Genomic DNA, 18,338 nt, shown 5'->3' with positions numbered 1-18,338 from the left:
GCTACCAGTCCTTCCTTTTCAAATGTGTTGCACCTGTTTGCACAATTTCACAAATAATCATATATGATTAATACTATGAGAAATAATCCCTGTGCACGGGGACCGAAACAATGCATGCCAACTTTTTCCGTGTTTATCACGTATTTTAACTTTCCCCCGCTGTCTTGCCGTTTTAATGTTTTCCCGTAGAATATCCCATATTTTAATACTCTCATAACAACCCTGCCATCGGGCCTGTCCCTGTGTTGCCCTGTTGCTACCCCCTTGCCCTTCCAACGAAACAGATGTCTTCAAATCATCGTTTTCCTTGCTTGAAGGCGAACTTAGAGTGATGTTAACCTATTTAAGTTTAACGGCGTGATTGTTGTGAGAGCACGATTCATTGGCGCTTGCATGTTTGGCCTTATACGTGCGCACCTGCCTACCATCAGGCTACTCAGCTACTAGAGAGAATTTCCCCTGTTTGTATGTTCACTCCAAGTTGGCCTACCATAACTTACCAACTCTGCTTTGTAGACCCTAACTGGCTATTTATATTTTTCTGTGAAATAAGCAAATGTATTTGTTCAACTTTATGAAGCAGAATTACGCATAGGCTACTTGGAACATAACACATTTGACAAAGGACAGATGTATGTTGCTAGTGACAAAATATTAACTTTCAGTGTTTTACGATGTCTTTGTCATGGGGAAGTGTTTTTCCCCATGCATTTATTCTAGGCTACTGTCAGTGACTGACGCGAGAGAAGCAGGGTCTGTGTTGTGTTGCGTTGCGTTAATTTATTTGGTTGTTAACAACAACCAAAACTACTCATTGTTAACATGTAAATTAAATGTAACGTTTCATTGTGAATCTAATTAAAATGTTATCCTCTTTGCAAACGTAGCCTAGGCATATGGTGACAGATTAATTTAATAATGTTGCAAAGGTACTGCATCAATCCATAGGCCTATGTTTCATTAGGCTACTAGGCTATTTGTTTTGCCTTACTCTTTATTCATTTAGGCTAGGCCTTTTTATTCAGTTATTAATCATCTTCCGTCCTTCGCACTACTTGTGTAGCGCACGCATTCTCCGACCTGTCACCTATCACCGGAAGAGAGGTGTTTGGAATCATTCCCGCGTTACAATCGTCAGCCAATCAAGGTGGTCACTTCAGTCAAGCTCGTGCATGAGTAATGACGTCATCCATAGCAACGAAGACTCACTCCTAGTTTAGGAGTTGTCTGAAAGGCTTTGTGAATAACTTTTAAGAGAAAACTCCAAGCAAAAATCTTTTAGTGCGATTTAGGAGTAGCCTACTCCTAGTGGTAAGATAAAAGCCTTTGAATAGCCTACGGCCCCAGTTATTCATAATCTTCCGTACTTGTGTAGCGCACGCATTCTGAGACCTGTCACCTGTCACTCATCATCGTAAGGGAGGTGTTTGGAATCATGCCCGCGTTACAAATCATCAGCCAATCAAGGTGGTCACGCTTGCCCATTTACACAAATTAATGGTCGAATATTACTGATGATCATTGTTATTTAAGAACATGCAGTGTGCGTAGGGCACCAAAAACATCTTGCTCATAAAAAAGCATCATATCGCACATTGTGGCGGGTCTGTTATTTACTGTAGGCTGCGCAATCCACACAGGCCTTTATTTTGGACAAGCCTGCATTCGAGGCCTTCTGTTGAAGAATTTGATACAAAGCCTGCGCTAACAGTAATCCTCCTGCCCCTGATACCACAGCTGTGGATAGTGTGGAATGTTCAAGTAATAACACAATCCAATGTGTGTCTCAATTATGCCCCACTGACCACCTCACACATTTCTCTAGATTTTGCAACAAACTTACATGACACAATGCCATAAAATATGCCAGTTTTAGGACACAGAATAATGTTTAATGATACCAGTTAGGCCTACGTTTAACAGTAACAAGTGTAATGAGCTATTCATTGTCGAAGGTGCATGGTGAAGTGAAATTCTTACTTTGGAAAACAAACATTTGCCGATATCATTAGAATATTGCAACAGATTTTGTGGGTTCTGGACTGCAGGTTACTTGTTAAGCCAGTGGTTCTCAAACTTTTATTTCATTCCCCACTTTGATCAAGGGGCATGACTGATGATAGTGGAGATAACGTGTTATCCCGAGGCCTTTGCAAGTCAGCATCTCCGACGGTAGTCTACTCTATATTAAAAATATAAGTTTTCGATGTCCCAAACGGAGAGCCATACTTTATTGTTTTTAACGATCTCTATGCTACTCACAAAAATGTAGGCATGGGGACATGATGAAGTAGGCTATCCAACTGTCGTGTGTTAAATTATTGTGATTACGAGCCAGTGGTTTTCAAACATTATGTGTGACTCGGACATCTAACTAAATGCAACAGGCTCATATCGTCTTCGCATTCGCAAAATGAGGACCAGTGTTTTGTCAAATTGCAAACAGCTATTCGTTTTAACAAATTTTTATGATAGTATGAAGTGCTTTTTGTATAGGCTACTATCTTAATCTTGGAATATGGGGAGGGAAGTGGCGCGTCTGCAGTCAGCCAAATATGAATGTAATTCTGCAGCATAAAGCAGATGTATTTGTTTATTGTACAGAAAAATAAAAATTACATTTCAAGCAGTCAATTGACTACATTGCAGTCAAGAAGTAGGGCAAATTAAGACACTGTTTTGATTTGCGTAGTTGCGTTACCCCCAACACTGACAATAACGTAGACAGCAAATTAAGATATTTTTTCGTTTTGTGGAGCGGCACCGGTAGGCTATCAAAAGCATATTTCGATTTTCATGTAGTCAAGCCTTAAGCCATACCCAAGTAGCCTTAATCGAGGTAATGTTTAATTATGCATGACTTATTTTGTTATTTAATTCGTAGGCTGGGATTCCTCTTGGTAACAATTATGTTTAAAGGTAGCCTCCTTTTTTTAGAAGGGGCGGCAGTCAGGCTACTGACAGAGCGATGTACAGTGGCAGAGCGACGCACAGTGGCTGAAAGTGGTACTGAAGCTTCACGCAGCTTCACGCCTCGTAATGCGCGACTGAAGTGGCCATTTGAAAGCGATGCCCACTGTATGTGCACACACTACAAAAGTACATCATACACTAAATAAATAGCATACTGTTACTTGAAATGAAACACAGAGACAATTTTGAATAATGTATGCCTGTAAAACTAAAGCAGAACAATTCTGACATTCTTTTACATTGTTTATTTGTTGTTGTTTTTTTTTTTCATTTCTATGAGGGGGTCCGTCAAGCTTAATCCTACCACCCTGTCATGCACTTCATCGTTATTGGATAACTAGAGCCATTTTTTCATGAAATTTACCACTCCATCACATTTTTTATATTTCCATCCATTATATTTCAATGTGGAATTTTTTTTTATGCCTGAGGTGGGCAAATATGATTTTTTGGAGGGTGATCATGTCTTTAATGCTGTAAATAAATTGAAAAGAAGTTTACTTTTGATGAAATATTATGAATATTCTACATGGTTTTCAAGTCTTTTCAGTCTTTTGATTAAAGAAAATGTTTTCCTGTAATTTTTCCTTTCAAACGTGAATTCTGGTCAAAGATGCATATCATATGTTTTCTGCTTTATGCACATTATCATGTAGGTGGTGACATGGCATCTAATGACCAATTTCTTCTAAATGCATGCCCAAGTGTGAGTGTGTGGGTGTGTGGGTGTGCGGCTTGTACGTGTATGGGTCATTTTCAAAATAGGATTCAAAATTTACCACAAATGCCCAATGTAACATAGCAAATTTGCCATAAACGAATATGTAACTTTTCAGATTGCAGATTGACACTAAAGACACTATTTCAAAGATAATCAAAAATGTATTCCATGTGGTCCATTTGGTCTGTCTAATGTCCCTCATTATTTTCCTTTCAGGAGAAATGGGTCCAGGAAAAAACACTTGAGAGATCACATCACCCTAGGCCATTAGCACTCATTTGTGGTGTAGCACCACCTAGTGAATTACATCTATGCAAAAATTGTAACAATCTGTCTATAAGTGGTGATACAGTTGGCCCATTTCAACTTTCAATTGAAATGTTGACAATTGGTAGGCCAGAGAAGCTACTCAAACAGCATCCAATATATATTGAGATAATTAAAGTTCACTAAATTTGACATGCTGAATCAAGGTCACATTATTTTGATGCACACCAAACTTCATGAAGCTCTGTCCATAAAAGGCACTGCAACTAATACATTTCTATATCTGCTTGGACGCTGATGATTTTTTAAAAATGTATTATTATGATAGTCAATGTCATGTCCTGTAATAAATTATGATACTCTACATTAAGTATTATTTTCAAACAAGCATCACCCCAACAAATCAGTTCAGTGGAGTGGTTGGAACTGGACTGCAGGTATACGAGTCAGCAACATAAAGAGCCTCTATAGAAGGATGGCAAAAGGTTGGGAAAATCACCCTTTTGGGTATTCATGGTCAATTAATGGTCAGATAGTCCAAAATAGAGCTTCTTAGGCAAGTGCTACATTGACTATACAAAAAAAAAAAAATAAACAATGTCCAAAAACACCATCCAGGTAATGAGATATTGCACAGGGGATATTACTCATTGACAAGGATGGCAAAACTTTGTAACTATCAAAACCAACAGTCAGAATATGTATGGACAGTTAATTCCAATGTGCTTGCAGCCATCTCAAATGTGGTTAAATCTTTTCCCTTTCAAATTGTGTGTGTGATTGTCATTGTCATATTTGACATGGTTTGTTTTCAGTTCATTGACAACAGGGCTTAAATGTTAAATCTGGACTTGGACTTTGTCTGTGGTGTGGAGATTCAGGGCTGCCATCTGCTGTCTGATGTGAGAACAACATTTTCAGGAGTGCACACACACTGATGTTTCAACAATTACAAACCCAGTTGCCAAGTCAATGGATCAAGTCAACATTAAATATAATATATATTATATTTAATGTTGACTTGATCCATTGACTTGGCAACTGGGTTTGTAATTCACATATACATATATATATATATATATATATTACACATATACATATACATATATATATATATATATATATATATATATATATATATATATATATATATATATATACATATACACATATACATATACATATACATATATATATATATATATATATATATATATATATATGTGTGTGTGTGTGAAATCAGTAAGACGGGTAGTGAGGATGGTATGCTATTCATTAAAGAATGACTGCTAACAGAAAAAGAACGACATTTGGAACCATGGTGTGGCCATCCTGTGTAAACCACTGGTAATGCTGCCAACATTTTTAATTAACCCACCTCTTCATCTTTTATATTGATATCCATTTTCTTAGAATTGATGGCCTTGGTGATGTGCTCGATGTTGTTCTCTCTGCAGTAGTCAAATATGTTCTTGTCCTCTTCACTGGAAAAGAGAGAAGATCAATAATTCTGTCATATAGGAAACATCTGAAATGTATTCTAAAATAATCCCCAAGATGTTTTAAAATGTTGGAGTACGTTGTACAAAAAGATGGCATGGTTTCATTTTTACATGTAGGTCATTCCGTGCCAAATCAGACAGAATCAAGCAAAAAAAAAAGATTGCCGAGCCGTCTCAGATTTTGCTCAAAATTTGTCCACATAAAAATTAGGTCCCAAAACTAAAACCTGTAAAATAGTTTTGCTTAATTCCAATGCTGTCATATTTTCACCTTTGCTTTTTCAGTTATTATACCCTTAAAAATTCATCATCTTGGAGCCAAGTTTGGGCATTACCATCTTAAAAAATGTTTTTCCTAGCCTGACCAAACTTTATAGGATGGAAAACAAATGTTCTCAATATGACTTGACCTTATACTGCATGTCCACCAATTCTAAATTAAGAACAAAGTGAAAAAAAAAAAATATTGAGGAAATTATATTTTTTGTACCCAGCAATCAGTATGTTGTCCACAAATGGAAAGGTTTATTAAAAGGAGAACGCTGGCCGTTTTCAACATAGGGCCCTGTTGTTCGAGGTCACCGAGTACTACAAGTAGGAAAACAAAATAATGCTTCATAGCTCGACTTATCCTGCTATTAGCTAGTGCAGCCAGGCAGCTAAGAAATTATGCAATGAGGGCATGTTTTAGACTGTTTGTGCCTCTTAACAGACGCAAAATGTCATTACAAGTGCTGTGCAACATGAACAAGATCCTTACAATACATCACAGTGCATGTTCAACTCAGTAATTGTAAAGAAACAGTATACATCAAGTGTTTATACAGGCAGTTACAGGTACGTACCTCTGTTTTTCCTAAAGCTAAAGCAATACTGGAGCAGCTAAAACAAAGTAAAAGCAATACTCTAGATTCTAGAATCTAGAATGACCCAGTCAAAGCCAAGAGTCTATGACAATTGAGTGCAAGACCATTTTTCATCACCGTAGATGTTCCATGTAAATTCTACAAAGAGAGATTCTGACTCTGTAGAACAATGTGTAAAGCTTTCACATCACATAAAATTAATTAAGGTTGTTATTACACAAAAGGGATTCTCTTCCAAGTATGTATGGAGGTTGACTATTAATGCAAAATGTATTTTTTAGTGTTTAATTTATTTGGTTTTAATTTGATCAAACAAACAACCCGAACAAAGCCTTCAGAAATGTGCTAAAGAAGAAATGTTTACAATGAAAAAACAATAGGGAAAATGTGTAGATATATTTTTTATGTATGCAGTGTGTTTTAAAAAAATGAATAAAAGCTCTACATAGTTAGAATAGCTGTTAATTCCATAATATCAATGCATTGGGAACACTGCACATTCAATTTCAAATAAAAAATTGACCAAAATTGATCAAGTTTGTGTTATACCTTTACAGAAAGTGAAGAAAAAGGAATGTTAGGCTGTTCAAAAAAAAAGGTATTCCAGCCCAGGACAATTGAACTACATTCCACAATTCCTCTGCATTTCTGGGTTTTGCCTCAGAACCAGCATTTTTGATTTCACCCCACAAGTTTCAGTGCATGTGGGTCGTTGGACAAACTGTCTGCGGCCCCCATGCACTGAATTCAAGCCACAGTACACTGTGAAGACAGTAAAGCATGGTGGTGCACAATTCATGTTATGAGGATGTTTCTCATACTGTGGTGTTGGACCTATTTATCGCACACCAGAGATTGTGGATCAGTGGCAATACACAATATTTGAAGAGGTCATGTTGTCTTATGCTGAAGAGGAAATGCCTTTGAAATGGGTGTTTCAACAAGACAATGACCCAAAACACACCAGTAAGCGAGCAAAGTCTTGGTTCCAGACTAACAAGATTGACGTTATGGAGTGGCCAGCCCGATCCCCAGACCTCAATCCTATAGAAAATGTGTGGGGTGACATCAAAAATGCACATACCTGTAAATGTAGATGCATATGCTTACATGTATCTTTATGGTATTTGGATTCGGCTGATGCTTTATATACACTGCTTAAAAAAATAAGGGAACTTTTTCATAGGGGTATATTATCAAGGCAATCAAACGTGTGGGATATTGATCTGGCCAGTTACATAACAGAAGTGGTTGTGAATAAGTTTCACCTGCTTTGGTGTCAATGCAATTAGTAATGAGTAATGATGAACAATGAGATGACCCTCAAAACAGGAATGGTTTTACAGGTGGTGGCAACTGATAATTTTCTCATCTTTATTCTTGACTGATTTTTCACTAGTTTGGCATTTGGTTAGGGTCAGTATCACTATTCGTAGCATAAGCCAGTACCTGGAGCCTACAAAGGTTGGACAGGTAGTCCAACTCCTCCAGAATGGCACACCAATACATTCTATCGCCAGAAGGATTGCTGTGTCTCCCAGCGCAGTCTAAAGAGCATGGAAGAGATTCCAGGAGACAGGCAGTTGCTCTAGGAGAGCTGGGTCAGGTGGCAGGAGGTCCTTAACCCAGCAACAGGACCAGTATCTGCTCCTTTATGCAAGGAGGAACAGTAAGAGCACTGCCCCGTACAAAATGACCTCCAGCAGGCTGCTAGTGTGAATGCCTCTGACCACACTGTGGTCAAAACTGACAAACAGACTTCATGAGGGTGGTCTTAGGGCCCGATGGCCTCTAGAGGGACCCGTGCTCACTGCCCAGCACCGTGGAGTTTAATTGGCATTTGCCATAAAATACAAAATTGGCAGGTCCATCACTGGCACCCTGTGCTTTTCACAGATGAGAGCAGGTTTACCCTGAGCACATGTGACAGACATGAAAGGGTCAGATGTCGTCGTGGAGAACATTATGCTACCTACATCATCATTTAGCATGACTGGTTTGGAGGTGGGTCAGTGATGGTCTGGGGAGGCATATCCTTTGAGGGACACACAGACCTCTACGGGCAAAACAACGCCACCCTCATTGCTCTTTGGTATCAGGATGAAACCTTCAGACCCAGAAAAAAAACAGACATTTTATTAAATACCATTTTAAAACTTTTAGGATACTAGTCATAGAGGATTAAAATATTTGAAAACCTGTATAAACTGGGCTGATTTGAACACTGAATTTACACCAGGGTTTCCGTTGTCCGGTAATTGCCGGACATTGGTCGGAAAAAAAATGAAATGCCCGACAAAATTAAATCTCTCTGGTCAAATTGTCAGTTTGAAAGTTAAACAACACACATATGCTCCTTTTCAAATAGGAAGTGCACGCTTAAAAAAAGCCTTAAAACCTTTTTTCAGAGGTCAGACGTGCTGGATGATGGTAAATCGGTAACGCCTGAAGCCTCAGATGTCCGGTCAGCTCCACCACCACCAGAGAAAAAGCAGAAGTGTCGGGTGTATCTGAAGTGGAGTTGCGGGGGTGCAGCCGCACCAAGACACTTGTCATTTTCCGTGTAGACAGACCCATGGCTACAATGGACATGCAACTGTGTTCCACTAGAGGTGGAACAACTGTTGAACCACTAGAGGTACTGTAACGTGGGTAGCAGCAACAAACAACGTAGCCTATTTAAAACAACGAACGAAGCGGATTCTTGCTGTCCATGAAATCAGCATAGGCTAGATCTTCAAATTGACACTAGTTAGCATGTTTAAGTTAGGCTAATGAACATGCTGCATTCTATACGGCCTGATTATGTCATTCTTTAAAATCTTTTCCTCAACTTGACTAATTAAGAAGCGATAATAGGATACATTGTTTCCCCTAGAATTTTTTTCCAGCAGCGGTGCTGTTGATCGCTGTTGACCCCCAGGGGTGAAAGTAGTATTTCTTGGTGGTACTATGATATAGAGTTATAATGCGCGCCCAGAGCGCGCGCCGAAAATTTCACTTAGCCTAATTATTTATTATTTATTTATTTGTTTATTTACTGTATTATAGTCTACTTATCAAGCATTCACTAGGACTTCTTATCACTCTAGTATCACTCTTTAACCCACCTGCATCTGTTTTTGATTATGAATAAATTGCAAACACTTAATTTCAACATTTATTTATTTATTTAACCTAGTTACTCTGCTCGCTCCCACTTCCAATCAATTTTTTTAAATAGGCTACTGTATATCATGAAACACGTTTCTTTGAGTCATGCCTTTTTATTTGGGAGACTGCAACATACTTCTGTCCGCTAAAACACTTTCATTATTGCTGCGCAAGATCTGGTTAAGCCGTACACGCGCTGTCTGTCTCTTGTCTCTCCAGCAAAACACTGCACACATAAAACCAGAATAGGCTATTGAAACATCAACATATTTTTCTTTAGCCTGTATGTTTGTTTTTATTTGGGAGACTTTCCAAGAAACGTCCGTCTGCTAAAACACTTTGGATACCAGTGCACGTTGGCGCAATTACTGTAGGCTACTGTAAGCGCGCTATAGCTTGCTCGTTGTCTGTCCAGCTGCACGGGAGGTTTAGATACAATTCAGAACGATGTATATGAAATATATTTTGGGGGAAACGTGTTGCTTCTGGTAATTTGACGTTAGCAGTTGTGTTGTCATGCTGAAAGTGCTATATTTTTCAGAGACAGTATAGTTTTCTTTCCGGTACGGCGTACCCTCTCCAAATATTTTAGTGGTACTCCGTACCGGCCAGTACCGGCTTACTTTCACCCCTGTTGACCCCCCCCCCGAAACATTTGAAAAAATGACTCCTTAAATGGTGGTGGATTTTGTGAAAGAAATGGACAGATTGAGTTACAAATTATGACATAACCATCAACACAAGCATGATTATTGCAGTACTTGAACAGGATTATTCATGTTTTTCTTTCACCTTTTTCCATTTACATTATTAGTATTAGCCACTGTACAACTGTAGGCCACTGTACAAACTATTACTATTTAGAATATACAGCGCTGTGCATAAGTTGAGACATTTAAATAGTATTTATTTACGATACATTAAAAAATAATTGATGTCCTATTTTTTTTAATTAAGGCATTAAGACAAAAGGCAAAATATGTTTTTTATTCCTCCCTTTAGTCAATTTCAGCATGGGTGTCTTAACTTTTGCACAGCACTGTATAAACTATATAGACTTCTCTTTCATGCCATTAAACTGTATTGGTTCTGTGCAAGTCGAATTGAGTGCCTGTCACTTTAATTCCGTGACGGCCCATGACGCTGGCTTGATTCTCACGGTTTTAAGCTAACTTAGTAGTGTTGTTGTGCATGGTGCATAAGAATATGTGGATGAAATGAATTATGTTTCCCATGTCATTTGGTAAAATAAATGGTCAAAAATTCAAAGAAAATCTATCTTGGATTATAGCAGATAAGTGTCTTGTATCATATCTATAATTTTGGTGAGCTCTACAGGAATTACAAACTATCTCAGATGTAAATGCTTGCGTATCCTATTACTCAAATTCAATTAAACCCACCAATAGGCTAGCTAGACCTTAGTTTCACAGCCTAGATATGTTAGCAACACAGGGCTTGAAAGCATTGCCTGTATCACAAACAAAAACAAAACAATGCATGGATTTATCTGGGAATAGGCTACTGAAGGTAGGGGCGAGCTATCTCGCTGGCGTGTTTAATTTGGTTCCTTGGTTAACATAATGTAGGCTACGTTTTTTTGCACAAAATTGCGTCTGCTAATAAACTTAAACATAAACACAAACAAGCGTGATCTCCTGTGGAATCCCTGACTGCGCCTTCAACGTTAGCCTACTATTATTTGTTGACATGAAACCTGAACGAACGGCAGCTTTTCCTGAAGTTCACTTGCGTCTATCTTTTTTTTAAATTAGGCAACTTTTTTTGCAGTGACGCTTGAATTCCAGGAGCGGCGCTGCGCCGCTGATGAATACATTGTAGGGGAAACACTGGGATATTTGACCGGCATATCATCAAAATGGAAAACGAAACCTCTGCCGTTACTTTGACCGGCACAATTTTTTTCAAGCGGAAACTCTGACATACACATATAAATTGTATATAATAATATACAACATTAGATGATAATATAACTGCCAAGCAGCAATGAGGGGGCCATGCTCTTTGCAGATACTTGAGCCGTCGAGATGGCAGATAAATTTGACATTGCCGAGGTCTCAACTGCTTCGCCTGCCAATTGCCATTTGGTGTCGATACGAGAAAGTGTGGCAACTTATAGCGCCCCATGTGGTCAACGGTGACTAAATTTATTGTGCGTCTTTAGGATGTGGTCCCGAGTCCATGAACCAAGTTTGCCTCCGATATCGGAAAGCCTTGCCAAGATATTAGCTCATTTCCTGTAACTTTATTGCCCCCCTAGTGGTCGAAAGTCAAAAGGTTTTTCGGTGTCCTCAGGATGGTGTCCGAAGTCCATGTACCAAATTTGGTGTCGATACAAGAAAGTGTTGCAAATTATAGTGCCCCTTGTGGTCAACGGTGACTACATTTATTGTGCATCTTCAGAAAGTGGTCCCGAGTCTACGTACCAAGTTTGGTGTCGATACGACAAAGTGTGGCTACTTATAGCGCCCCTTGTGGTCAACGGCGATTACATTTTTTGTGCGTCCTCAGGATGTGGTCCCGAGTCTAGGTACCAAGTTTGGTGTCGATACGACAAAGTGTGGCTACTTATAGCGCCCCTTGTGGTCAACGGCGACTAAATTTTTTGTGCGTCCTCAGGATGTGGTCCCGAGTCTACGTACAAAATTTGGTGTCGATACGAGAAAGTGTTGTTCATTATAGCGCCCCTTGTGGTCAACGGTGACTAAATGTATTGTGTGTCCTTAGGATGTGGTCCCGAGTCCATGAACCAAGTTTGCTTCAGATATCTGAAAGCCTTGCCAAGATATTAGCTCATTTCCTATAACTTTAGTGGTTTTTCCGTGTCCTCAGGATGGTGTCCCAAGTCCATGTACCAAATTTGGTGTCGATACAAGAAAGTGTTGCGAATTATAGCGCCCCTTGTGGTCATCGGTCACTTAATTTATTGTGCGTCCTCAGGATGTGGTCTCAAGTCCATGTACTAAGACTGGTTTCGATACATGAAAGGGTTGCTGAGATATGAGCTCATTTCCTCATTTCCTGTTACTCTGATGAAAATGATGAATTTTGACCTGTTGGTGGCGCTAGAGGCTTAGACCCAAAGGTGTGGTAATTGGTGTGCATGATCATCGCCATGCCCTGACGCCTCCTACCATATTTGGTTCAGATTTGTGAAAGGGTTGCTGACATGCGAGTTCACTTCCTGTTTCTCTAGCGCCGCCCTAGTGGTCAAAAATCTGACCAGTAACTTTTGTTGGGCTTTGTCTAAAGATCATATGTGCCAATTCTTGTCAAGATTGGTTAAAGTGTCTGGTCTCTGAAGGTTTTCTTGCTTTCAAAAATTTGAACTGTTGGTGGCGCTAGAGGGTAAGACTTAGTGGCATGTACGTTGGTGTGCGTGGTCAGGGCCATGCTCTGATGGCATGTGCCAAGTTTGGAATTTATAAGTCAAGGCACTGAAGAGATATGAGCTGACTTCCTGTGTGGCGGCTTTGCCGCCATATTTGATTGGCTCTCACCTGCCGACACTTTTGAAATGGAAAAATCTGACTTCTAACTTTTGTGAGGCTTGGTCTGAAGATCATGTGTGTCAAGTTTTGTGAGAAACGGACAAAATTTGAGACCCGTGAAACTTTTGGAAAGTTTGCACCTTGGCCTGTTGGTGGCGCTACAGCAAGCATGGCAAAGTCTTGGAAATTGGTGGGTGGGGCCGTACCTTTTGCCTTAATCAACTCTGCAAGTTTCAGCTTCATAGGTCCAAGTATTGCGGAGCTACTTGCATTAATGTTGTTAACAAATTGATGAGTTTTGACCTGTTGGTGGCGCTAGAGTTTTGGGGTCTGCTGTCTGTACATTGGTGAAAGTGATCAGTGCTATGAGTAGAATAAGTCTGCCAAATTTCACAACTTTTCACCAGACGGTTCTATGGGCTGCCATAGACTCCAATGGCAGAGGAAAGATGTTAAATAATAATAGGAAAAGCTAGAATCACTATGGGTTGCCACGCAGCTTCGCTGCTTGGCCCCCAATTAATATATCATATTAATATGATATTGATATATAAACTGATGTGCCATTCCATGTCAAATCACACAAAATCCAGGAAAATGATTGCAGCACTGACTCTCCTCAAAGTTTGTTTACACAATGTTTAGACTCCATAACTAATACCTGTTCAATATTTTTGTTCAATTCTATTGTTTTCATAGTCTTTTTGCCCTTGATTATTTACACTCTCTAAAAGGCCTCATCTTGGAGGCCATGTTTGGACATTCATAGCTTAAAAAGTATTACTGTATTCCTAGCCTAACCAAACTTTGTAGAATTGAAGACAAACACGTTCTCAGTACGATGCGCATTCAGCTACAGATTCCGTGCCATCCCATGCAAGACAGACAGGCTACGGAGGTCCTTTGTCCCCAGGGCCATCCAGTTGTTCAACACCACACAGAAGGACACCCAGAAAGAGATCATCATAGGTGACTGGACTGCATAATCAACCTTCCCACACCTGCACACTCATCTGCACATAGTGACACTTTGAGACACCTGAACATTTTTTCCAGTTATTGACTCTTTTTAGCTGCTCTTGCTATGTACCACTCAGCTATGGCACATGTGATGAACCACTATTTTCTTCTCATCACAACCACAGCTGTGTGTGTGTGTGTGTGTGTGTGTATGTATGTATGTGTGAGAGATCTGACTTTGGCTAGATGTATGTAAGCGTGTGCTGTATGGTGAACATATGTGCAATGATGTGTGTAATGTCTGTGTTTTTCTATTCTGTATTTATGTATGTATGCTACTGGACACCTTAATTTCCCTCGGGATAAATAAATGATACTCTACTCTACTCCAACTTACATTCCCATTCTTTATTGTGTTTACCTGTGATTAATCAGATTTTAGCGTAGCCTTTGCAAAATAGCATAGCCTACATTTAATGGTCATAATAATGTGATGACAAGCGGACAAAAATGCAATCAAACGAGACATTGCCAAAATAGTTTGACATCATCTTTGCTAAGTGAAGGCTATATTTTATTAGGCCTACGAGGTGAAAAGCAGAGAAACCAACATGTGGTTTAGTCTGTACTGCATCAAAATCTAAGCCTACACATTTCCTCACTTTCTTACTTGACTTCTTTATTATCTTCAAACGTGTTCTTAAGTGACACCGCAAAAAATTATTGCATGGTGCAACAATCTAATCTTAAAATAATTACAATAATTTATGTCTGTGTGGTATATAACCTATACTTGGGATGTTTACATGCAGATGTGAAAGTGTTTCTATTTTCGTATTGATGTGAATTAATGTGTAGATCCGAAGTTTAAATGGTAGGCCTATAGGTGTGACATGCAGTCACCTGACATCACCGTCAAATCGCGTCAAATTAGAGGATATTTCAGAACTGTTAACGTGGACAGCTCTCCTTAAGAGCGTCTTAAGAGAAGTGCACGCGCGTTCACACTACGAGCATGTTCGGGAAACAGTCAGAAAAAACAAACTAACGATCGTAAGATGAATCGTAGAAAAACCTCTTAAGAGCGTGTCTCCGTCGTTATCGGGAAACTGGGCCCAGATCAGTCCGTACGAGCCTGGGGCAGCTCCCACAGCGCTCCAGTGTCTCCACGAAGTACCCCCCGATGACTTTCGGGTCACTGTTGGTGCGAGCGGCCTGCAGCCACATGACTTTGCGTGAAAACCCGTCAATGCAGCCATTAATGCATATCCCGTATGGCTTTAGTTTGTCATATGAGTCTATGTGCCACACAAAGTTAGGTCCCTGAGCAAAATATTGCCTCCTCGAGAGACGTCTGGTCCGTCGAAGTTGTGAACCAACAGGGTCCAGCAGAGAGAGGAGGATCCGGACGTCTTCTTTTCGGATACGAATTCCGTGTTGTATACACTTTGTATACATCTGTGGAGATGCCTCTCGCTAATAATGAATCCCTCCAATGCCAGGCTTTTCAAAATGTCTTTGTATTTCATTCCCAGCCTAAAATAACACTCTACCATACTATCCCTGTCCATTGTGTGACAGCGACTGTTCCTGTTTGAGGAGTTGCGCTTGATTTGCTCATCCAGCTGTCCAGTGCACCGCCTATAGGCCTACCTATTTTGTGGCCACAAATTACTATTTCGTGGGAACTAATTAATATTTCGTGGCCACAAATTACCTATTTCGTGGCCACAAATGACCTATTTCGTGGGAACGAATTACTATTTCGTGGGAACGAATTAATATTTCGTGGCCACAAATTAGTACTTTGTGGGAACTAATTGCTATTTCGTGGCCACAACTTATTATTATTTTATTTTTTTTCCCCATGACATATCCGGGGCTCCGTAGAAGAGGAAATAGTGACGGATACCAAATGAAAAAAATAAATGTTTTAATACCCTCAATATCACACTTAATGCACATTTTTCCGAAATCTAGGGCCCTTTTGAAAGTCAGAAGACATTTAGTACAGACTTTAAAATGTTTACACATGCTTTTTATAAGTTGGTCTTCCACCCTTTTTCAATCTGTAAAAATGAAAGAATGTCAAGGTCTGAAAAAGATGAGAAGACAAGATTTGTACAGAAATATATTTCACAGGCCTTGGTTTTAGGACCCATTGATGATATAGACAAGGTTTGAACAAAATCAGAGACAGTGCAGCAACAACCTTATCTGATTTGACACGGAATGACTGATATAAAATGAGAAAATATTACATTTCTGATATTCATGACCGCACACATTATGGAGATTATAGCCTAAGTACTATTTCTATTACAGGTCTACCTCTTTCGGTCTCTCGCTGCTTCAGCTTTCAGCAGCTCTGGTTAAAGCCTGGAAATATTGCAAACAAAGTGGCCTAGTTGGCTAGCTTATCATAGTCTACTGATTGGACTGTTCAGTTTCCCCACTTAAGTTTCAAGGTAATACTTTTGAGTCTTGGAAAATACCGATATTGAGATGCTCAGTCAACTTGAATGTAAGAGTGTTAAACAAATTTGTGCAGCGTGCTAATGATGCTAACCGGATTTAATAACAATTTAGCTAGTCGTCTTCTATGTGTCCTTGCTTTCACAATTGTGAATGTTTTATTTGGATTAAATGTGCAGGCTGAGGGTGTGTCTATTGAGCAAGCAAGAGAGAGCGAGCGTGGGGCAAGGAGAGGGGGTTTAAGGTACTGAAATTATGATTGATTGATTGATTTATTTATTTATTTATTTATTACAACCAGTGATTAAGGCGGGAGACGTGTGTTGCTTAGGCGGCCGCCTAAGCTGCAAATAGCTGCCGGAAACACTGGAAGAGGTGTGTCGTGATTCTGCCTTCTTACACCGCGTCACAGTTTTGTGGATATGAGTGTCTATTTCGGTTTTGATACGTATATCGTTAAAGCCCTAATATACAAGGAAAAATAGTGTGAATGTAGGATGTACACCAAAGTAAACCTAGGTAAGAATAAAAGCAGGGTTGCAGAGTCCCCTGAGCACAGTGTGTATTCACTAGAAGTAAGAATTATGAGACAGAGTTCAGTGCTTTGATGGCGATCGGGTAAAAGTTTTCCAGGAGTGTGAAAGTGTGGGTCTTGATTAACCTGTGGCACCATCCCGAGGGCATCAGGTACAAGGTAACTTTATTAGGTCTCCCAAAGGAGAGAAATTTGTTTTGGATAAAGGGTAAGCTGCCACAATACAAAAGACATCACAGGACATAGTACATGTTATGAATGATGAATGGGCACACATTCACAACACACATCAGTCATGACATAAATTACACTCACACCCTCTTAAAAGCGCAATAAATACCCCATAAATAGCACACTCTCCCACCCAGTCCCATTAAGCATAGTCACAAGTAGACACCCACTCTCTCTGCACTCTCCAGTCACACAGCAGAATCATACACCACAGCTTAACTCAGTTCAGCCCCTCATACACAGCCCCCTCCTCAGCACATATCGTTTTTGGGCCTTCCTACTGTTCTGCCCAAGTTGCTCATTCAGCATTTTCACTGACAGGGGGACAAATGAATGTCTGTAGCGATTGTGTTTACAGCTCATATTCTTGGTACAGCACATGGGAGGTGTCAGAATTTTGTTGGCTTGCTGTTGAGTGAACTGCTAAAATATGTCGAGGGGAGTGAGGGGAGCAGGGACTCCCATAACTTTTCCTGCTGTTTTGACCAGATTGAAAAGTTGGGCCTTGAACTTAACTGTAAGATTCCCCAAACAGCTAGTGATGCCATAGTGCAAGATTGACTCTATGGTAGCTCTATAATTGACATAATGCTCTCACAAACCCCAAAGACACAATCACACAAATGGCACAATCATTTGTATGAATGGTAAACAGGAATGGTGAGCTGACAACCTTGGGGGTTGTCTTATTGAACTTATGGCCTGTTTGTTAAAAAAAAGAGTGAAACCACTTGATCAGAAAAGCATTGACCCTTAACTGGAATAATTTGTTGAGCAGAATGTTTGGGGAAATTGAGTTAAAAGCTTTCCAAAGAGACTTCCCCCCTTTCTGCACGATCAAGTATGAAAATTAAAAATTTGATACCAAGTACACCCTTCTGGGTTATAAAACAAACGAAGTGACAGCAAAATAATAACTTCATATAACTTCATATAGCTGGACTTAGCCCACGTTTTTGTCTGTTTTTATGGCAAAGCATGTTTATAATCCAACGCTATCGTGTGTTTCTCTATGGCAAAGCATATTCATACTCCGGTTTTGATATCCTAGCAAATTCCTGCATGGCATCCAATTCAAGGCTCACATTGCATCCCAATTTGTTCAACAAAGAAACACCCTTTTTGCCTTTACTTTGTTCATGG

General features: G+C 39.6%; 1 protein-coding gene across 1 annotated transcript in view; it reads right to left on the bottom strand.

Annotated features, from left to right (window-relative positions):
• acbd6 (acyl-CoA binding domain containing 6) overlaps positions 1-18,338 on the bottom strand; it is a 96,640-nt gene that overhangs the window by 37,384 nt on the left and 40,918 nt on the right. The window contains exon 5 of the mRNA XM_042056216.1: positions 5,340-5,445. Coding sequence (XP_041912150.1) covers positions 5,340-5,445 — 106 coding nt within the window. The remainder of the gene's footprint in view (positions 1-5,339; positions 5,446-18,338) is intronic.

This window comes from Alosa sapidissima, chromosome 12, assembly GCF_018492685.1.
Source record: "Alosa sapidissima isolate fAloSap1 chromosome 12, fAloSap1.pri, whole genome shotgun sequence".
Classification (NCBI taxonomy): domain Eukaryota; kingdom Metazoa; phylum Chordata; class Actinopteri; order Clupeiformes; family Clupeidae; genus Alosa; species Alosa sapidissima.
Note: the sequence above shows the minus strand (reverse complement) of the source record. Positions and strands in the feature narration are given on the sequence as shown.